We start from the raw sequence: 23908 nt of genomic DNA on the forward strand, positions 1-23908 counted from the left end.
AAACACATTTCTGTATTGCAAGGGGCTTTCGATCAGCTTCTGAGCCAACTGAACGCCACCATCCCAAGATCGAAGTCTTGCGCAATAACAGTATGCACAAGAATTAAACCTGCTGGCTTCCTCTGGGGAGAGGAGAATGCTGGCAATCAGCTACAGACCAACTGGCAGAAGAGAGGCTGAGCCCTAAGTTTTGAGGCTTAATATTTCTTTTTTGAAGCATAAACCAGGTTTTGCCATTGTGAAGTGTGTATTTTTTTTCCAAACCAACCTTCTCGTACACAGCTTTTCACATGAAACACAGAGGGCCTTTAATAATAACTGCCATGCTATAAGGAATTATGTATTATATATAAGTGTAGCAATTTCTTTACATGTATTAAAATGCCACATCTGATATGCAAGACAGTCCACATGGAAAAAGAGGGCATGGGACTGCATTATTGTATAGTGATATTATTATTATTATTATTATTATTGTATAGTACGTGCATTCTTACACCAACAGGAAATAACATTGGGCATAGGGAGGTTTCAAATACCAATAACACTGAAACAAAGCATTTTCTTGGAAGTATAAATGTACACCAAAAAAAATCCCATGTGGTTGGGATTTTATTTGAATCTTGCAAATAGCTTGGTACAGGATGGTGGCTTTCAGAAGGCTTGTGTTTTTCCAAGAAAGATTTTTTGAATCTTGTAATCCTACAAGAAAGAAGAGTCCTGATAAAAGTAGGTCTTTAAACACTAATGCTGAGATGACAATGAGGGTGCCAAGCACACATCTCATACGTTATGGCACATCATGGTTCTCCCTGCCCATTCACTAGGAGCGATCTCAGAAGAAACATTTTTCTGCAATTACTGAGTTAACTGGCAGCCTCCTTGCAGGAGTCAGAGGACATTCTTTATTTTACATTATTGAAAGAAAATGAAACTATCCATGAATCATTAGAAAGTATACACACAACTGTCACAGAGAAGTTTTATATTGGACAACCACGGAAAACATTTGCTTGAAACTGAGGCTATCTGGGAAGTCATGTTTTGCAGATTCATATGGGGCAAAGTTGAAACATCGGTTGGAACATTCTATTTGTTTCCATGGTGAGTGCTCCATATTTAGCACACTGCCCCAGAAAGGCTATTTATAAATGTGTTTATTGTTGATTCATAATGTTACTAAGATACCTAAGGAACAAGGGTACAGAATGACTGTCCACTAGAATACATAAATACACAAGATGTTTTTGAAAGCTCAGTGTTTGTGCTTCCAAAAAATACAAAATGTACTTATACAAAATGGGCTTGTTTAGTAGTTGTTCTGCCCTGTTAAATAAGAAAGAATCTTTCCTATGCACTTTGGCTCTTTCTGTGTTTGCGTTAAACCGTCCATTCTATTCATTCTACTACATAGGGATCTGTTTTTATTTCAGAAAGGAATTTGTTTTACATTAATTGTCTGTCAATGGGGATGATATTTCGTCTTGATTTACATAATACAAATATGATGACCTATTTTTTCAAACACAATATATTTTTGGTCCTTTTATCAGGAAACTATAGCCTTATTTATTGTGGCGATCATACAGGGTGGTTCATGGTTATGTAGGGCTCTAGAGAAACATTGTAACAATAGGCTCTCTCCAGTACAATATAGTTCTACATATATATATATATATCTATATATATCTATATATATATATATATATATATATATATATATAATATATATTCACACACACATCATGGTGCTAACAAACCCCTGATTGCTTAGGTGAATAGCGGCATTTAATTTCTATACCGCTGAAGTGTTTTTCTCTTCTTTATTTTACACAATAATTCCAGCACAGTTTAACCTTGGATTGAAAAACTCCCATTAGCTGTGTCCCCAGAAATCATATTTAATTAAAGAGACAGGATAAGGACCACTGACAAAGCTAGGGGCTATCATGCAAAGCAACTTTTTGTTCCCACAAAGCTGCAAAAACATTTTAACAGATATCTGAACAGCAGCGCACTAAGACCACTGAGGAGCATGCATGTCGCCCAGTGGGGTGACGCAACAAACGTTACGTGACTCTGCAGGAGAAGCATGGCAGCTCTCACACAGAGGGAAGACTGCATGAAAACAGGGCTTTGAGCGAGATAAGAGAGAGGGAGCGGTGCTGGTTGGCCCACAGAGACTGTTCTTCTCCTTCCGTACTGCAATACTCTTAGATTTAAGTAACAATCAAGTATGTATGAGTATTTCACGTTGGTTTAATTGGCTAACAGCAATGCATATTGGAAAATAATCCGTATGACATAATAACATCTCTTTAATTAACATCATGCATGCTTATTATCACCAGACAAAGTGCTTGAATACTGTCTCATTTGGATCTTTGAATGTATGTTTCTCATTGCCTTCAAAAAAAATGCAAATGTTCTTTTTAATACCTTTAATAATTTCACATGAGAAATTTAATATTGGTTTCTTCAAGCTAGAAATGGGCTCTACCTATTTAAATTATGGTATAACACTAAAACAGTATAATAATCTATTTTGCAGTTATATGCATATATACTGTACAGTAGATACTTGAATGTATGTAATATAATGTGTGCTCACGTGCTGACAATTATACACTTAATTTAATAATGCCTGTGTCTAAAATTAAATTTTTACAAATGTTTTGCAATAACAACTAAGAGCCAATATAAATGTACTACTACTCTTGAACGAATATTATTTAGAAGTCTCCTAACTATAGGGCATTAAAAAGAGGAAATCTGAATAACGTGGAAGAAATTGATTTTTTTATTATTTGTATCTTTTAAATGTTTTTTATGAACATATTTCAGTTGTTACCATATGGTTACCATAGCTAGATTATTTTAATAATTTCTCCTTCTGTCCTACAGAGCCAATTTAATTAACTGTATTTCTTCCAACAACAGCCTTCGAGAACAGTGTAAATCTTGTCAAGGGATTCCCACTGAGGGCAGCAGCCAGAGAATGTACAAGGAGCTTAATGTAGACAAAACTATGGAATTTAAAGTAGAACTACAACTTTTGCAAACAAGTTATTTAGTTATACATTTCCAAAGATCACTGGTTAGAATTTAATAGTGGCACATTTTACATTACATTGCATTACACTTACAGAGCACCAGTAGATTAACATAATATACAAAATTAACATTACCATGAACTCCCATTATGAGTTCCATCCTGGTACAGGAGGAGAAGAGGGCCTTACTATTTCAAGTGTACAGTCAATATGTCTTATAATCACATCTAGTGCTGGAGGTTCTGCTAAAGAAAGTATTGGACACATATGTAGCGGGAGCGGGCGGTAATGGTCAGAAATTCAGTGGGAGCAGGTGCGATTAAGAAAACGAAAAAGCCCCGCGCAGGGCTCTAGCAGGAAGTTCCTCTGGGTAGTAGGTACAGGGGAAAGTATCTTCCCCAACCTAAATAGCAAAATAAATAATAATATATAGCATCTCTCTCTCTCTCTCTCTCTCTCTCTCTCTCTCTATATATATATATATATATATATATATATATTCTTTTGAAATGTATTCATTTGTCTGGATGCTCAGGATCTATTTTGAAGCAGAGTTAACACTATGTCCACTAAACATCAGCTGCAGATCTAGGTTGTGTTTTATAAATCAACACATTTCCTATGATGTTCCTAGAAACAGCTTTATGTACAGAGAGTGCTTATAGTTGGTTGGTAAATTGAGCTTATTATGATACTTTAATTTCAATTTCTCATCTAAAACGGGCTTTTAATTTCTCTCGATTTGTTTGTGACATGATTAAATGGTCAGACTTGGCAAGAATCCATTCTCAGAGCTTCAGGCACTGAAAATCTTTACATCATTAAAAATTAAGATGTTTTGCTCACCTAAAACATATTAAATTGACAGCCAATTACAAAAGAAAGAAATGGAAATTTGGAGGCTGTAAACAGTGAAGGCCATTGGTAGGTCAGCTTAGAGTGTTCCTGTCAACTCCTTAATTCCATGGATCATTTCATTTCCTCCTCCTCTTAATTATTCATTAAAATGTATGACAAGTAAGCATAGCTGACGACAGGTGTCACTTTTCAAAATGTTCTGCTTTGCCACCTCTAGCACTTAACTCCAGTTAGGCAAGGGCGGAAAATGCATCCCTGTGTCAAAGGTATGGAGCAATTATGTTCTGTGTGCTTATACAATGACTGATGACGTGTGTTTCTATATCTCTGGCATTCTAATATGGTATCTGTCTTTTGGATGGGAGATGTTATGATCGAATGATTGAGTCCAGAAGTCTCAAGAAATCTTATGGTTAGACTTCTATAAAGGCAACCTATTGGTGTTGCTTTCTTAAAACAAAACAATTATGGTAATATACGTTATGTACCTTGATGTGTCATTTTTTTCACAAAACATTTTCTTCGGCTTTTGTTGCTTAGAACCATGATGGGTGGTGTTGCTGGTACTTAGTACCGGCACCTTTAAAAAAATCTTTATACACGGTATCACACAGTAGGCTACCGGAACATCCTGCCTATGGGGATTAGCATATGAAGACCTTCTATAAAGCAATTATATTGGTTTTTTTTTTCTTTTTCTTTTTTTTACTTAGAATATTTGAAATAGAGCAGGTTGGGGAAGAAAAGCAAACTAGCACAGTTGCAAATAGGCAGGGAAATGCAAAATCTTAATACAAGTGCATTCTGAAATTATTTTTCCAATTTTCAATGTAAACACAAATAAAAAGAAATAAGAACTAAACGGCAAAACAAAATGAGAAAATACAACTAGGAAGAGGAAAAAGATATGAATAGAGGCACAATGAAGCAATTTCTGTATCTTTTTGAAGACCTGGACACATTTCCTCAGCGCCCATCAGGGCCGTTACCAAACATAAGACACTAATGCAGCTACAAAGTTTACAAGCAACTGCCAAAGAAGCAATGGACTTTTAATTTTTATATGAAAGGGAGAGAAATGTTAGATGAGAGCCAAATTAAAATTATAATATATATATATAATATGTAATAATTATATGTAATATTATAATAATATATAATATGTAACAATACCCCAGATTACTTGGGTCTACATTGTCATCCAGAAAAACAAATATGAGTGTGATTGTATGAAATTAGTTACTATATATATTTATATTACCAACATGTTGCCAGAGTAAGAAATTCATGCTTAAAGATTTTTTGTAAAGATTTCATCTGATTTATTTATGTTATATAGTAAAAACATGGTATTTTATCTATAAGTTGTGAAAAGGTTGTTCAGCTTGAGGTTTGCTTTATTATCCAACCATTTAAGTATGTGGGAGGAGAACAGTACACATTCAGACCCATTTCTTACAAAAAGATGTCCATTACCTTGTCATTTTGTCAGTTAGCTTTCGAAAAGTGCAAAAATTGCTATCTAGACATTAAACAAAGAAGAAAAAGTACTGAAAGAAAAGTGTTTATTAAGCGTACCTTGAGGAACATACAGGTTGTCAGTTATCTGTCGTAACGCAAATAGGACAAAAAAAGGAAAATGGAAGACCATTTTATCCGGGAACACTAATCCTAACTTAAATTGTAAAAAGAATATTTCAATTTGTCCAATTCATCATAATATAAAGGAAATCTCAAATTATAATGAGCATTAAAATAAATAATAGATTTATAATTACAGCACTGTGTAAAATCAAAAGGGCAAGAGTAAGGATCTGAGCGATATTGACAAGGGCCAAATTGTGATGGCTAGACGACTGTGTCAGACATCTCCAAAACTGCAGCTCTTGTGGGGTGTTCCGGTCTTCAGAGGTCAGTACTAGGAAGAGCAGTGAACCGGCGGCATGGTCATGGGCAGTCAAGGTTCATTGATGCACGTGGAGGGCGAAGGCTGGCCCTTGTGGTCAAATCCAGTAGAAAGGCTACTGTAGCTCAAATTGCTGAAAAAGTTAATGCTGATAGAAAGGTGTCAAAATGTACAGTACACTGCAGTTTGTTGCGTATGTGAGACCAGTCAGGGTGCCCATGCTGATCCCTGTCCACTGCCTACAATGGCCATGTGAGCATAAGAACGGACCACAGAGCAATGGAAGAAGGTGGCCTGGTCTGATGAACCATGTTTCCTTTTACATCATGTGGATGTCCGGGTGCGTCGCTTACCAGGAGAACACATGGAACCAGGATGCATCCATGGAGGCCCGACCTCGCAACTTACAGGACTTAAAGGATCTACTGCCAACGTCTTGGTGCCGGATACCACAGCGCACCTTCAGAAGTCTAGTGCAGTCCATGCCTCAACGGGCCAGGGCTGTTTTGCTGGCAAAAAGAGGGGCCCTATGCAATATTAGGCAGGTGATCATAATGTTATGGCTGATCAGGTTAAGGTACAGAGTATGTTACTGGTTAGGTTCATGGTGTAAAAGTCTTGCATGTGAATCTTATACTTTTTTCCATCCTATTCACCTTTAGGAACCAGGCAGAATAAGCAGGAATAAGAGAAAACATACTCTGATGCCTTCTCCAGAATTCCAAAGGGTTAAGTTGCTGTATTTTACAACATCCTAATAATGAATGATCAGAAAAATATCAACAGAGCACTTCAAGAGCAGCTCAAGATCTCTTAGCTCAAACAGAAAATTTGCAACTTGTCAGCTTGACAATTCTGCAAGAGCAACAACCCACAATAACATATTTTAGCTCATATAAATATAATTGGACGAGGAGGAAATATCAGATATAGCCGTTCACAGCCATAACTGTAGCAGTAATATCCATCATAAGCCGCGTTATAAACTATTCCATTATATCGCAGAGAAAATGAGTAAGCCTCTGCTTAAACAGCCACCGTTTCCTCACTGTTTAGATCTTAAGCTAGTGTTATCAGTTCACTTCATAGGTGTGCTACATTAAGCTGTGCACGTAAGGGCCAGGGAGATACGGTAGAATTCCGTAAGGACCTGGAGGAAATTCATTATAGGTCTGATTCGCCTTTTAGAAACCAGTATTGAGAATAAATGTCTCTCAAAATGGCAAGTTACACCAAGTGTTCTGTGTGTACTTGGATTTTCTCGATTTTTCATCATATGCAGGCGCTGTAAGATTTCAGCGTCAGCATTTAAGATTTATTAAGAATTATTTTTCTTCGCTTTAGCATTCTTTATTGAAAACTACAGTACCATTCTCAAATATTACATTAGCACTGTTATCTTCGAAGTAGCCCTCCATACTTTTATTGCAGCATATCTCATGTTTTCCGTTCTGACACATTACCTCTGTGGATACTGTATGTAAGTGTATGTAATTAACAATTAGTTAATTCTATTACATTATAATGTTCAATAATATCATTCTATTTCGTTACACTAGCATAACTTACTTCTATACTAGCATTTCATTTCATTTCATTACGCCAGCATTACTGACTTATTACTAGTATTACATTACAATGGAATCACTTACTTTTTATACTACTATTACATTTCCTCAATGAGAATTACTAAGCTGGCACTTTAAAGCCAGTGGCCACCAAATGACATGTGTGTGGGCATCAACTGGATACGTGCAGCCGCACATTATACTTTTGTATCCCTGCTATGCTTATCCAGCCGGGGCCGGAGACTGCAGGGCCCAATCTGCCACTAGCGCAGAGGCATCAATATGTATGCGGTCCGGTCGGCCACCAAGGATTTGAAAAGTGTATTGGGAGGCTAGCTCAGGTTTGATTCTGTCACACTAGCAACATTTACCTTTATACTAGAATGTAATCTGTTAGCATTACTTCTGTACTAGTATTCCATTTCATTACACAAGAATTATTCATCTCCCCTACTAGGACTTCATTTTGTTACACTATGCTATTATTTCATCCTAAAATCAGTCTACGGATCTTTAACAGTATTCAGTACCATTTCTCTTCTGCAGAACTCCCTATCATTACACTCACACTAAATGTATTTACAACACAACTGCCTATAATTACATTCGCACTTCTATCATTACACTCGCATTCCCTATACTTGCTATACAGTTTCATATGATTAAAAGTTAAATGTGATCTCAACACTGTTTAGTGCTGTTAAAAACATTTATCAAAGCTACTATGGCTTTGGCTTTTTGGTTTCTCAGTCATCGTAAGGGGTTATTTCACCCCAGGGTTAGCGTCTTGTCCTGAAGTCATCTTTTTTTACTCACATCTACTTTATAAACACTTCTAGAACCAGTCTAGTTTTCAATAATAAGGGACCTAATAATACTGGTACCTTTAATCAGGCTTCCCTGTGGATACATTTTACTCTTGACCTTCTGTTCATTTTCTTTTTTTCATCTAAAGATTTTTGTGATTTAACTTGTGCTCAGTTTTATATTATGTAATTAAATGGACCTCCGCTCTCTGCTAGTTCAGTGGAGTGAAGATTGAAATGCATCATTCTTCTTTAAATTAAGTTTTATAACAGTTGAAGCATTCTCATCCTTCAAGGCTGGATTTAAAGTCCCTGCTCCCAAATTTGCAAGGAGTAACTGCTTCTCCTGAAATCCCAGCTTTGCTGACAGACTCATATAAATCTTAGATACTACCTTTGTGGATTTAGCTTTAAAATTATTCTAACATCAACATCTTTGATGTGACCTCCTATGCTTTGGCCCTGAGAGACCCATCTTTAGTATCCTATACACTTGACTTTTTATTGTTTCCACACTCCCAATCCTTTATTTTAAGGAGAAGCACATTTTCTAGTCCGGGTTTTCTTGCTGGCAAAGATACCAGTGCCCCCAACCTCAACTCGCAATGCCCTATCAACCCCCTATTCCTGCAGAAAGAGAAACAGAAGCCGCTCTACCATCTTCAAATGGGTATTTTATGAAAGATGATGGGGCAGGGTAAAAATTATAAACCCCCATTTTATGGGCTTCCTATACCAATGGCAGAGAAGAGGTTAATAAGGTACACTGTAATTATAGCAGAATTGTTGGGGGGGATAAAATTCCTTTGAAACAAAGATTAATTATAGCGCCCAGTGTGTTATTACACTCTGTATATACAGAAGAGTACAATCAAAAGAAATGCAATTTACTGCCTGAGTCTCCTGGCTTTCTCCTTCCCTTTCGTTCTCCCTCCTCCTTCTGGTTCCCGCTGACGCGTTTAATTTATTAGCTTTACAGAAACTGTCTCGCTGGTATTACTTAACATAATTCTTTCTTATTAAGCGAGGAGAGTACATTTGTTAGCTCTGCCCAGACACTGGTGCTTTGCCTTTTACATCATCAGCCATGAAATGTGCTGCTTGATCTTGCGCTTACTGTTGGCCCTCATAACTCTGACCCCCAGGGCCAAGATGCGCAGAGAGGAAACTGGCAGTATGAGCAATGCCATGTAAGAGAGGTATAAAAAAAGGGAAAGAGGAAAGCAGAAGACAGAACAGGAATAAGAAGGGCAAGAAGCAACATGTGGATCGGATGTGTGGGGTTTGGAAAGCTCTACATTATTTAGAACATAGGGAAAACATTATTACATTATGTTACAAAGATTGTTTGCATTGGTGTTATATATAGGCCCCCTGGACAAGCATAGGCACTTGATCATCTACTAGTTGAAAAAATAGTTACGATGTCAAATAAAGGTGAGGTTATCATTACAAGTAACTTTAATCTCCCTGATTTAGAGTGGAGAAAGTAGTCTCCACGGGTCAGCCAGTAGTAGAAACATGCTAAATTCTTTACAGGGACCGTGCTAGAGGTTGTGCTAGATTTAAACATCCATTGGATAGGCATAAAGGTAACCTGAATCTAAGACAAGACCAAGGAATGATTATATAAGTCTTTACATCAGGAAAAATGGGCAGAATAGATGGGACGAATGGATCTTATCTACTGACATATTCAATGTTTCTACGTTTACTTAGGAGCCCTATGCAATTTAAAGTTGGCTAGTAATTTTATAATCACATTGATTATGCTAAAAACTTTTAATGGCACAGTAGTTTCAGTCAGGGGGCTATCCTGTGACAAATGCGGACCTCTGGTTAGCCTGGATAAAAATTTCCACCAACATTAGCTTTCTGAAGTCAAGGAAAGAAAGCAACACGGTAAAGCTTGAGCTAGAGGAGAAAAGGCTCGCCTTCCAAACGTAATAACAACAAATATGGCCATTCTTTTTCATGGCATTGTGAATAAAATGTTTTGAACGCAGGCAATCCGTAAAGAATGTAATAGTCAGGCACTTACATTGTTAAGCAAACACATCTACATTAATCTTAAACTTGGACAGCGCTACCTAATAGCAGATTTTAAGTTACAATAAAATAGTGACTCCAATAAAACAATGTTCCTTAGCATTATGTAATGCAATCATGGATTAAAAAGCATATGTACAAGTAATAAGTGGTTCTATAGAGAATACATATACTATTATTGATAATAAACATTATTTATAGGTCATATTCATATTATATTGTGCTGCACTTTGGAACAAATTGTGGAGGAAAGATTGAGCTACCTGAGCGTATACTGTAATAGATCGAGTAGAGGCTCCTTGCCTCTAGGGCTTACAATCTATTTTTATATTAATGGTTTGGTTCAAGTCCTATCTACTGTCAGCTTAAAACCATACATTTTCTGATAACCTAAATCTACAATATAACAATAAATAAATAAATAAATAAAAACAGAATAATACATATGATAGACAGGTGATTAGCAAAGGAGATTAAAAAAAAGAGAGAAAAAGTGGTTGGATCTTAAGCCGTGAAAGCATTTGAAACTAAAGGATTATAAACATCATATAAATCAGGATTCCAGATATAACTCCCAACCATGAGGGAGGGGGAACAAGCACAGAAGAAACATATGTCCACAGAGCTAACGAACAATAGGATGGCATTGTTTAGGCCATGAGTTCCAAAATCTCTGAGAAAACATTTTTTGTTCTCAGATGAAAAATTAAAAGCTGGAAATGTTTTTATATATATATTCCATACATAAAAATAAAAAATGGAGGAAGTATAAAGAAAATTTCAGTTTGAATGTTTAGGATTAAAACATGCTATGCTGATATAAAAGATACTGGGAAAAAACTTTTGGGAAGCTTTGAGGAAAGAGGATAAGTGAATTAGAGAGCAACTCATGAAGGCCAACATATTACAACTTGGGCAAATGATGGATTGACCATTGGGCAAAATGGAAGCTGGGACTTCTTGTTATTTTGCTGCAGAGGAGGTAAAACTAGCAGCTGTTGGTGGACTGTCCGCACTAGCCACTCATAGACTAAGAAATACAAAGGGATTGTTGCCGCCTGCCAACATGTGTGGCTTTATCAGACCCAATGAGGCACAGGGACCATTGCCCAAGAATAACTAAGCCAATGTTGTATTAAAATCATTATTTGTTGAATTCGCAGAGCTGTGGTGATGTTCAACAATATATTATTATCGGTGTTCAATTCATCCCAATTCATTGGGGTTAAGGCCAAGGCACCAAACTACTCTACACCAAACTCATCAAACAATGTCTGGAACAGGAAAGGGTCTTCCCCTAATTGGTGCCACAAAGTTGCAAGCATACAATTGTCTAAACTGTCTTTGTATGCTGTAGCATTAACATTACCCTTCACTGGAACTAACTAAAAAACAGCCCCAGACCATTATACCTCCTCCACCAAACTTTACAGTAGACCCTATGCATTCTGGTAGGTAGTGTTCTCCTGGCATCCGCCAAACCAAGAGAATCAGACTTCCAGACAGTGAAGGGTGATTTATGCCTCCAACACGTTTCGACTGCTCCTGAGTCCAGCGACACTTGGCATATTGTGCTTGTGAACAGCAGCTCGGGCTTGGATTTAAAGTGGTGTATCCAAATGTAGAAAATGTTTTTCCAGTAATTATCAATGTATCTGCTCCAATGACTGCTCCATGTTAACATATTTAGAAATTTATGGAGAAGAATCACTCATGACTGCTTAGGTCCTTAACGAATACAAACCATAAACCCTCTTCTGGGTGATCCTTTAGTCGGCAGAGTTGGGAAGCATTGGCTGACAATTCCTTCAGTGACCACAGAAAGAGGTAACAAAGAAACATAACTGCCAAAACCACACATGGAATCGCAAGGTAGGAGAGCAGGACATTGAAATTCAATCACATGATGTTCTAGTGATAAGGCTTTTGTTCCTCCCCCTTATACTGTCCTACAACAAAATATCCCATTTTACTTGTCAGCCCTAAGTCAACATTAAAGTAGTCCAGGGGAGACCCCATTTGCGCATTCCATATGAAGTTTATTTCTGTAATCCCAGTTATCTAAATCCTACTGGGCAGATGTGATGGATCTTTTTATCCATTTGTTTTCAAAACTGTCATAGTGGTGGAGACTGGAGACTAACACACGTGTAATACATGTGGTCTTTGAGGGGAAATTGTAACCCATGTATACTGCGTACGTCAAAAGTCTTTCTTCATGTGCTGTCTCAATTCCATAATTGTCTGATGCTTTCTGTCACTAGTAGGGAAAGGGAAGTGGAAGGCACAGGTCTCCCTACTTTCTTAAAAAACATTAGGCAAAGGGTTGTGTAATGTGTATAGTTGTACCACTGCTTCCAGTTGCTGTTGACTACAGTTGCCCGTATGTTTCAACAGCATACCTGGATTTGTAGAACTCACTACAAAAGGTTGCTATGAGCGTTTGGAGTTGGAGCCCTCTGCAGTTTGTGTGTTAGGTGTGTTATGAATTTTAGTACTATACTTCTAAATATCTTATTAAATGCTTGAACTTATCTCTTCACATCTTCCAATAATTAAATGAAATGCCAATTTCAGATGACTATATAACTTGGCTAAGATGCAATGGAAAGAACATTGATTCTGTCGTTTTTTTTATTTGTCTAATTTGCAGTCACTGGAAATAGATTTTTCGCATTTTGCTTTGATTGAGGTCAAATCTAGATGAACTTTCCTATAAATAGCTAAATAAATAGAATAATAATAGTTAATCACGTTTGGTATTATTTTGTTATACTAAACTTGATACCAAAAATTGTAAATGGTAACTAAATGACATTAATCAACAGTTCACTAACAAAACTATATAAAAAATAGTTTTTTGTGTTTTCTGTCAGATGCATGCAGGAAAATATTCTACTAACGCAATAAATACGTATTATTATATAATTCTAAATGGAAGCTATGTTTTCTGTTTATTTTATGTATGTACCCATTTGTGTTACGAGTTTTTGTGCCAGTAATTCGCTAGACATCTATTTCCTGTAAAAAACATTTTTTATTAAAAATAAATAAATATATATATATATATATATATACAAATATATATATATATATATATATATATATATATAATAAACTTTAGGACTTGTATTCCCTTGTGGCAAGCTAATTCAAAAAACATTTACGTTCTGCTTCAATGAGGTTAGAAGATTTTTTTAGTGGGTGTTTGTAGGAAATATTGGACCAGAAAGATCTCTGGCTTGCCAAGTTGCCAGAAGTAGAAGCACAGAAAGGGCATAGCTGTTACAATAGCTAATGTAAAAGTAAATAAAGATGAATCCAAAATCTGACATAAAACGTGTAAGGATTTAGTAAATCAGAACATTCTGTTTTGTCTTTTTTTCTATTGATATGTTTTCATATCTCATGTAAGCATGGTGCTTATTTGCACTGTGTTCTGTTAAAATGTATATAGTAAACGCTTAATATTGTAATGAATTAAGCCGTTATATCCCCTTTTCTTTTATAGGTCTGCTTTCTGCAGAAACAAATGGCATTGGCAACAAGGCAACAAGGCGATGGGACACAAAAATGGATCCCACATCGACTACCATTATAGAAGATCGAGAAGGAGAGGTGCCCTTTTTTACCACTGCACCAACAATGACATTACTGAACCATCATCCACTTTTGGAAGGGATTCTTCATGAGACTATAATGAAAAAAGACTTCCGATATCTACCCCCCTTTTTTACCAGAACCATCCCAGAGGATAAAAGTGACTTGAGAAAGACAATGTCCACAACAAAAAATTCAGATACGTTGGTTAACCTGGCACACCCAGACCATGTTCCTACATTTCATGGTGATGCCTCCACACCGACAATGTCATTAACGCCATCCACAATTATCATGGGTACCACATCTGTGGTCACTGAAAAGGGAAAAGAAATGAGTGACCCACAAGATACTGGAACGTCAGCCCCTATCCCAGACTCTCTCAGCTCCTCTGTCTCTCATGGTGTGCAACAGACAGAAAGCAGTAAAGCCTTTTCTGATTCCCACCGAACACAAAGCCATGATGAAACCTCCTCAGTCCACGACACAACTGTAGCTCATTCAAGTTCTTCACAGTATAGGGAAAATGAAATTACTTTGGCTACTTCTGTTCTGCGTGGGAGCACAACTAGCATCCCATTAGGCCAAAACAGATCAGATATAAAAATGATAACTGATCCCAATACGCCCTTATCGGTGACGCCTTATGAGGAGGAAGAGGAAACTACAACCAGCACCATCATCACTACTACTGTGACTATGACAGAGTTAGCACCAGGTGACTAAAGGGAAGGGTGTTTCAAGTACACAAACTCTATAGATGAAACATTGAGATAAATGCATGCAGCCCTTTAATATGTAGTGAAATGATGAAGTGAAATATTAATTACTGTTTGATAAACAACATATCCTAAATGGTTTGTGTATGATTATATTCAGTTACAAAGATATACCACACGTACCCTACACCCTGGCAAAAAGATACCACCAGATAAAGTTAGCCTAATGTTTGTTATGTTGGGCCACTCACCTTAGAATAGTCTTAAAAAATAAATGTTGTACATTAATGAAGCCTCCATAAGTTGACATCAGGCATAATTCTTTATTTTACAGAACCTTGCAACAAGAACTTTACAGTACCTGAAGGCACTATCCTTTCACCATCTCACAGAAGTTCTCTATATAATTCTGGCTTGGACTGCAGTTACATTATCCATGTATATTCTGGGTATGGAGTAGAAATTAAGGTGAGTGGTATGTTGAGATGAGATCACTGATGAAATCATATTTGCAAAGTGTTTTTAGAGAAACATGCTCTTAAAAAATATCAAATTACAGGTGGGAAGTTTATTTCAGAAGATAAATGTTAGAACATAGAGGTCATAGACTTAAACTGGAGGGTCAGAGGTTTGCAGATGTAGTGTAAGTAAGTTTTATTTTACTGAGAGGGTGGTTGAAAAGTGGAACAGCCTCCCAACAGAGGTTTATACAGTGAGGGGATTTAAACATGCATGGGATAGACCTAAATTTAAAATTAGATAAATCTAAATTTAAGGCAAGACCAAGGTCAACATCAAGAAAAATGGAACTAGATGAGCCAAATGGTTCTTATCTACTGTCAAATTCTATGTTTCAATGAATGGCAGTTCAGCTGCTAAGACAGTACGCAGTCCTTATTGAGTTATTTGTACCTATCAACATTTCAATGTTCTAGCATGGAATATATTTCTGCTGTTCTAAGCAAGAAGATATCTCTGATGTCCCATGGCGACAAAGGTGCAGAAGGATACTTCAAGTGTTCCTCCTGCACACCCAGCCCTCAAAGGAATCCGATCAACAACCTTGTGCGACTCTGATTAAAGTTTGCACGTGGTTAGGTAAAGAAAATGTAGTTAAACAGAGGTTTGTCTTTAATATACTTTTTTAACAGATAAATTAATATAATATTAAATAGTATTAATAAGAGGCATGTATTAGTGTTAGTGACACTGGAATGATCACGTTCTGTAATCGGTAAAGCAGAGGGGTTTAACCTCTATGCATGAAGGTAACACCATATAAACTTCAGCATAAGCAAATAAAATGGGTTCACTTAAAAGTGGTACATCTAACTTAATTTGTAAGGGGACAGAACCCCATTGGAACCAAATACTTGAGCAAAATACATAAAAAGGTTACCTACAACATAAGCTATAAATGATTTCAAGCTATATCTTGCATATACAGTTTGCAAAGTGATTAAAATCAGCCAAACACACAGATGGTTTGAATCTCCAATGAGGCTGAGCAGGAGTGTGCTTAGATCACTAGGCACTGTTTTGCACAATAAGGGACCTGCTTAAAGGTAAATCTGGCCTTTTACATCCACCCCATGATTACCACCTGATCAATCATACCTGGGAACTCTCCGGGTTTGACCCAGAGATTGCCGGGTGAAGCACTGCTTCTCCGGTTCTCTGGCTCAAGACCTGAATCCTCCGGGTTGCGGGAGCGGGGTCTTGACACGCCCCGCTCCCCGCCCATTTTACCTTTAAATGGGGCCATCAGCGGAAACTACCACTGATGTCAGGGGGACCTCCCACTGACATCAGTTGGAACTCCCACCGACGTCAGTTGGAACTCCCACCGACGTCACGGGACCGCCGGCTGATGTCAGTGTGCAGTCCTGGCTGTGTCCCACAATGAAAAGCTCCGGGTAGCCGGAGCCCAGAAGTTCCCAGGCATGCCTCCCAGTGAGTATAACAAATGCTATCTCCCACTTAAATTAGCAGGGAAATGGGGACAGTTAACCAAATTTTGTTTCCTTGATTGGCCCTTGAAAAATAAGTCTGCCTATGCATAGCACAAAACAAATTGATAGAAAATGCATGATTTAAATGTTTTACTGAGTACTTATACTTATTTGGACAATGTAATGCTGAAGATTTCATGTGGATTCAAATAATTCAAACATTTTTATTTCTGAGTTAGTTTGAAAAAAATATATATAAGTCTTACGTCAAGAAAACACATTTAGGTGAACAAAAATCTTTTATTAAGCCTCGGGAATGAACTGGTACTGCGCATTTGTGACGGCAAGCTTATAATTAGAGGCTTATGTTGGCACCGCCGACATTCTGTCACATTGAATAATGCCTTCAGTGTCAGATCTCCATGTGATAGGATTAGGCCGTCACTATAACAATCCATCGCACCTACCTCCATACAACAGGTGTTCCTACCCAGCAGCTTAATTAAAGCTTGACAGGTTCAAAACAAGAAGTCTACTGGTACACATATACAGAAAACATACAATTATGCCGTTTATTACGTCAGGGCTCCAATAAAGTAAATGTGGGTATGTATTGCTCTATTGAAAAAAATAGAATAAGATTATGTGTTATATAAGGAGCGAAAATCAGGTCAAGCATAATCTCTGGAGAAAAGAAAATATTTGTTGGTGGGTTGTTTTTTTTCTCCTCATTTTTTCTCCCAGTACGGAAAAGTTGGTTAAGTTTATCTTTTGCTCAGTTCAGTCTGGTTTTTGGACCACAATGCAACTGGTTGCAAAGATTTGATTAACTTTGTTCTCCTTCCGCTTGCCTTCCGCTGCTGAGCTGTGTGTATGTGCAAAAACAAGTGACAAAGCAGGTTAGAACAAATCAGAGCAATCTGACTATACCCTTGCAATGATCCTATGACAGATGTAGCTTCGACCCACGGGCCAGGCTCAGCCGTTTTATTTAACAGTGATTGTCCCGTAAAACCTGAAATAGTAAACATAGATGTGTTAACAGAGACAATGACTTCATCACCACCAAACTAGCTTGCCAAGTTAACCACACACACAAATTTTGGGAGAGGACATAACCGGATGCTCCAACCCAGACCTGAGGTTCCAAGCACCACTCCTTGCACCACTCCTTGCAAGGAACCTCCCGCCAGTTTTGACCACCAATGATCATACCACCACATTAACCCCTTGAACACCCATGACTGTGACTAATGCAGCAACACCACCCCACAAACTCAACCACATAAGGGGATGGAGGGTGGGACAAACAGCACCAGGTAAGGTTAAACTAAAATAGCTCTTTACCCCTGTGACCACCCACCTTAAAGATCCTCCTACCAAAACTCCTCCGCTAAAATCCACAATTCCCTCCTTAGTCTAGCCCTGCTCAGCACTCTGTCAGGGCCCACTCTAGTCCATTCTCACCCCAATGGGCTTCAGTCTTTTCGTCACTCAGCTTCTAGTGTCATCTTTATATCCAAAGGAGCCCCAGACAGGCTTCTCCCATGATACCCCTCTGTAGCTGCAAAGTGGAGTTCTGAACAGCCTTCCGCACAGACCTCTACACAAACGCCTCCTTATTTGCCATCTGCTGCTGGGTACCAGGTTTTCACACTCCGCAGCAGCAGGCCATTTGCCACCTGTTAAACTTGCCCCCGCTATGCTCCATTCCAACAGCCTATCCCTGTTTAGCCAGTTCCCCTTTTAGTCACCAAAACCCTTGCATGATTGTGGCCCTGTATGAACTTGCTTTTCAAGTCCCTTCTATATTAATATCTATAAGTAGATTGTTTTTTTTTTTCCTTATCCATGGCTCTGAGCTTCAAAACCGGTTATGTTTCTCAAGCATTACGTGTGATTCATCACCAATTCACACAGTAATACTGATTGATTCGAATTTCAATTATAGTTTGTGCTGTCTCACTGATGAATCACTCTGCGTGACGTATGCACCATAAGGTGTATCTATAATAGAATTGGTTACAATTATGGGCCAGAGAATGAAGACTGGATAACCACCAGAACTGATGTTAAACCTACCACTGTGAGGATTGTTTTGTTAGTTTTTTGTTTTGTTTATCTAAAACATTTTCTTCCTAAATATCTCCATAATTTGAATGTGCCAAATCCGAGGAAGTGAGCTGTTGCCTTTTCTAGCTTGTAACAAAGCAACGTTAAGCAGGAGGGAGTACCAGCCACATGGATAGTTTTCTGATTGGAAGCTTTCAATTAACACATTTATTTTGTTCTCAGGTTAGTAACACAGGACATTAACTTTTATTAAGTTGCTGACTCTCCGATTCATCCTGTACATAGGAGACAATTATTGCCCCCCTCTTCGATGTCTAACCATCCAAGTGCCAAATGAACATTAGCCTAGCTCCTATTGTGTATTAAAGGCAACAAATAAAACGCTGAACATAATTCGAGCTGGGAGATAAGAGAACTCTATTATTCTCCATGCGCAAAGCGACTACAAAATCCAGAGTGAAACCCAGACATTTATCGTCTGGTGCTAAATTGTCTGTCCATTTGGAACAAAAATAGTACCTCGTTTTATACTTTATTCCTTTTTTGGATCAAAAGAAACGGCAGGGATGTGTACTAGATTGATCTTCAACATTTGTTTCTACTCATTTCAGGTATAAATGCATATGATAGAACTTCACTATTAGGTAAGGACTTCTGCAATAAGTCTTCCGTTGGAGTCTTGAAATATTGGCTAACGCACAATTACAACACATTTGGAGTTATTTATAAAGAATATTTTTAAATATATTTTTAAATCTTACCTACCAATATAACGCTGACACCAGCAGGAACATTCTATTGGCTGCTATGGTGGTAAACCCACTTCTCAAACTTTGCACAAGAAATGCTATTTAGAAATAACCTCCAATAGGTTGATTTAGTTTTAATTCATGTGATCTTAAACTAGAATTTGAAGATCCAACATCAAGTCAGGAATTAAACTTGTACTTAAATAGGTCAGGTATGTTCACTGAAAAAAAGAGATTGATATAGATATATATCAGAGGGTGTTCTGGACATGCACTTATCAAAATATATATTTTTGTTAAAAAGCAGAACTTAAAAGATTTTGTGTGTTGACATAATTGGAGTATTATTGTCCGTCCTCCCCTATGGAAATGTCTAATTGGCAAATCTGTTATGTTATCAAAGATATATCACATGATGCAATATGAACAGCCATATTAATAGATACTGATTTTGTTCTCCTGTTGTGCTCATGTGTGCATCAGCTACCCTGTAATAGGAGAGGTAAATGCCTGTCCGCTAGAGATATGCACCTTACCGCTACATTATTATTGAATGTGTATCAACTGCAGAACTTACTTATACCCTAAAGAAATGTGCGTGTTTCAATCAGATTCCAAATTAACATACAAACTTGGAAAGATTAATAGTATATATCACACCTTCTCATTTAGTTTAATATTTTTACAATGCATTATGTTGTAACCATGTTCTATTTATGAAGTTATGTTGCAGATTAGAGGCTGGCATCGCATAGCAGTTTAAGTAGGTTGAGAATCAAGAGAACCCAAATCATCATGCATTCTAATCATCAAGTTGGCAATAATATAATTACGACTGTGTAACAGTGTCTTTCTATTCCCTCTGACAAAACTAACGTGAAATAGGATTCTGATCCTTTATTTCCCTTTTGTTAAACATGTCCGTAAAATTTGGATCACAGTATATGGAGCTTAATTTCTGGGTCCTTTGAGAACCTACAATCTGTCCCGTGGGGTCTCATACAGAACAAAAATGGAAATGTGTTATGGTAGAAATGTAGTTGCTCTTCAGTGTTCAACATCTTCTAGCTCCCATTGCAGTTAGAGCATTAATTATACATTTATCAAGAACCCTGGCTAAATTAGCTAAAGAAACAAGAATGGTCAGCACAATTATAAGCCAGGTAATAGGTGTTAAGAATAAAGACCTGCTCATTCATAAAACCCAACTATGCTGCAATAATACCCATTTCTAAATGTCCAGAAACACAAAAAGTCAGTCTTTGGAAGGCCTCATGAACTTTACCTGCAACTTGATAATAATAATAAAATAAGGAATGCAATACCAGAAGAAAACAGCCGCATGAACTAATTATGTATACCCCGATTAAAATAACAGACTTTTGCCTGGGATGTGCACGTCGCTTGCTAGACAATAATTAATTACCACATCCTACACTGCTACTGAGAGAGATTTTTTACAAATATTTTATATGAACATTAAGTGAATATCAAGTGCATTACCTGCCCCAAACCCCTAAATTGCCATAAAAAAGGGACTTCTGATTACAACAGATGGTTTATCAAGCATCCATAAAAAATCTGTACAAATCTTGAAACACATGTATAATTGTATCATAATTCAAGACTCCCCTAATTACCTTTAAATTAATAATATTAATAATAATAATAATAATAAAGATAAAAAGTTGGCAGAACAGAAAACTGTCATGTCTGAACACTCAGTTTGCCGCTAAAGAGTAGAGGCGAGCGCTTAGTCTGTAACGGAACATTCAAAATCCAATCTTTGTTACTCAAATTCATTCGTTTTCCCAATTTACAGTAGATGAGAGTCTGTATTGCTGACTTTCTGTTCAGTACCATGGACAGTAGCCGTAACATGCTGATCTAAAATTGCTCACTACCAACAGTCAGCTTATCCCTAAACTGCTTTACATGCTTATCTACTATTGTTATTCCTTGCTGTCCTGTAAGCATGTTAAACGATATTTTTTCCTCCCCAAATCCCATTTTTACAATTTGTTACACTGAATAAACCTTTGTAATGGTGCTTACATGTTACAATATGCAATATTTGTGTATACTACACTATGAGAACAGCCACGTTAAATTCATGTACTAAGGATCTGCAATATGAAGCTCTCCCCCATTAGGTTCTCTTTCAGATATTATGACTGTAGCTGATTGATTCAGGTAGCCATTGTAAGGAAAGAGGAGGAGAAGGGAGAGAGCTTTAGGACACAAATCAAATTGTTATCCACGTTTTGATACCTTTTTGCCAGATATTTTACCTTCCCTCGGGTGAAGCTGTCCTACCAAATATCTTCATTAACTCAGATACAACAAATAAATAACAAAACATACACGCTTTAAGAAATTAATGCAAGTATTGAATCTATCCACTGATTTCATAACCTCCATTGTGTCTGCTTGTAAATCATTATTCCCTGTACCCAGATAGTTTGTTCCAAATCTCGAATCAGCCTGCCATATTTGTGTAGCTATTCCTCTGGCTGTTCTTCAATCACATATTGGTGTTCTTGTGTTTTGAATTTCCAGCTGGAGACACCAGTCCTGCGGATAGATGTGTACTGACTGTTGTGCTTTCATTAAAATGAAATCGATGTTAGAATTCTGCGAATTGTGCTTATGAATGGTCTGGGCTTTTCCCAGCACATACCACTCTATCACTCGCTAATGTATTTTCTATAATATAAAAAAAAAGTAATGTATTACGATCAGTATTATGAAGGCAAATTCTTTTGTTTCGGCTTCAGAGTTCAGGTCTGCTTTGTATAAAATGAAACCTTGAAAAACGCATACTTTTTTTTTAATTCAACAAGTATAAAATAACAGTACATGGGAGGGGATGCTTAACATATTGGACAGCTTCTCTTCTTCATGGAATTTACAGCCCTGACCTCCCGCACATATTTTTTTTTCTTATTAGAATAATCACTTTTTTAGCAAATACCTAAAATTAGACATAAGAAAGTATACTTACCATAACTAACAGGAACCCTTTAATTCTATAGATCTCACCATCAACCATGGTAGATAAAGATGTTTAAAATAAGAGCCACTACACCTGTAGGCAAAGATTCCAAGTTAAAAATGCGGTATAACGTAGTTGAGCTGCTCATATACAAAACAAATTCTCTGCTGCGCTTTTCAGAGCTTCATACCCTCCAGGTGAATGAATTACCATGAAGAAGATTATACCATCACAAACTGCAGTCAAGTCAAATTTACTTTGCCTCAAGATATTTCCCTATGAAAAGTCCATAGAAAAAGAGGAGTTGATGTATGCTAGATGGACACAAGTAATTTTTTTATCCAGAAGGCAATAGCGAGATAAAGCGGTTTGCCCAGAGCTATAGTCACTAGTGGACTCTTTAAAAGGCTGGGTGACCCAGTGACTAATGCTATCCGAAGCTTTACAAACATACGTCTATTAAAGAGAGGACCAATACTTATTCTATGCTGTAAAAAGTGCAATGCAAACCTTAACTATGAATTCTGTGATCTTTATGTAAAGAGAAATTTGGTGCTGAGGTCCTGCAGGATCTTAGAAGGTGCTAATGATTTCTGACAACCACAAGGGTGGTTTTTAACCAGTGTTAGACCTGGCAGCCCAAGAACTTGTTTGATGTATAATGAGAGACAGGCAGGCATTAGGCAGGCGCCAGACTCGCTGTCGTGTGTTGTTCTAATCAACAATGCGTATCTTTTCCCCTTCTTGTTCCGTAGCATTCTTGACAGTGTACCTTTGAGCAGAAAGGAACAATGCTGGCGAGAGAAGGAAAACTCTATAATTATATAGCTCAACACATACAGGTTAACAGCTGTACCTGTATATTCACTAATAGGGAAGGCAACCGCTTCTAGATGTTGGAACAGTAAGAAGCACACATGCAGGTCATGATGTTCATATATGTATGACGGACGTTCGAAAAAAGGTACAGCACTTTTTGAAATAAATAGAGTCTAAAAAAGTGTGGAAACTTTTCGAACGTCCCTTGTATACGTATTTGTGTGGGTGTACTGTTCATTTTCTTTATTTGTGTGTGCCTTTCGCAAACAAATTTTATATCTTATCAATTAATGCTATTTTATTATTTTATATTTAGTTACATAGGTTTATTAACTGTTGCTGCGTGAAACTGTGGATTTTCAAATACAGAACCAAATATATTGGCTAATTGTCATTAGACAAATTCTCACATTTCTTTTATACATTTATTCTATATGGCTGATTTCTCAGATATGTGAGTCTATTACATTGTTGAAAGAAATCCACCCTATACTTTTTTTTTAGTTTATGGTGCTGTAGATTTAAGAATACTCAACCAATGTCAATAGACAAGAAATGTCCCTTTGCATGAAGCTTCTGAAATTCAGCAGTTTGTCAGAAGATAAAAAAGGTCTCAGCCTCTACCAGTTACATGTACGACATAATGGGAACTTGAATTGAATGTTGGCGTGAAAGAGGCAGGCAAGCATTTCCCCTCAGGGAAGGCAGCAAGAGACACAAGGAGGCCTCATTCGGTATTCATGGCACCTTTGCTAAGGTGA

General features: G+C 37.3%; 1 protein-coding gene across 1 annotated transcript in view; it reads left to right on the plus strand.

Moving 5' to 3' along the window:
- The first annotated feature begins 14497 nt into the window (after positions 1-14497).
- Positions 14498-23908, plus strand: part of LOC149286097 (seizure protein 6-like) — a 97156-nt gene continuing 87745 nt past the window's right edge. The window contains exons 1-2 of the mRNA XM_089494376.1: positions 14498-14558; positions 14894-15027. Of these exons, the coding sequence (XP_089350502.1) occupies positions 14540-14558; positions 14894-15027 (153 nt within the window). The 5' untranslated portion in view covers positions 14498-14539. The remainder of the gene's footprint in view (positions 14559-14893; positions 15028-23908) is intronic.

The sequence above is a fragment of the Sceloporus occidentalis genome, unplaced genomic scaffold (genome assembly GCF_023333645.1).
Source record: "Sceloporus occidentalis isolate IW3139 unplaced genomic scaffold, rSceOcc1.0.p SCAF_72, whole genome shotgun sequence".
Taxonomy (NCBI): Eukaryota; Metazoa; Chordata; class Lepidosauria; order Squamata; family Phrynosomatidae; genus Sceloporus; species Sceloporus occidentalis.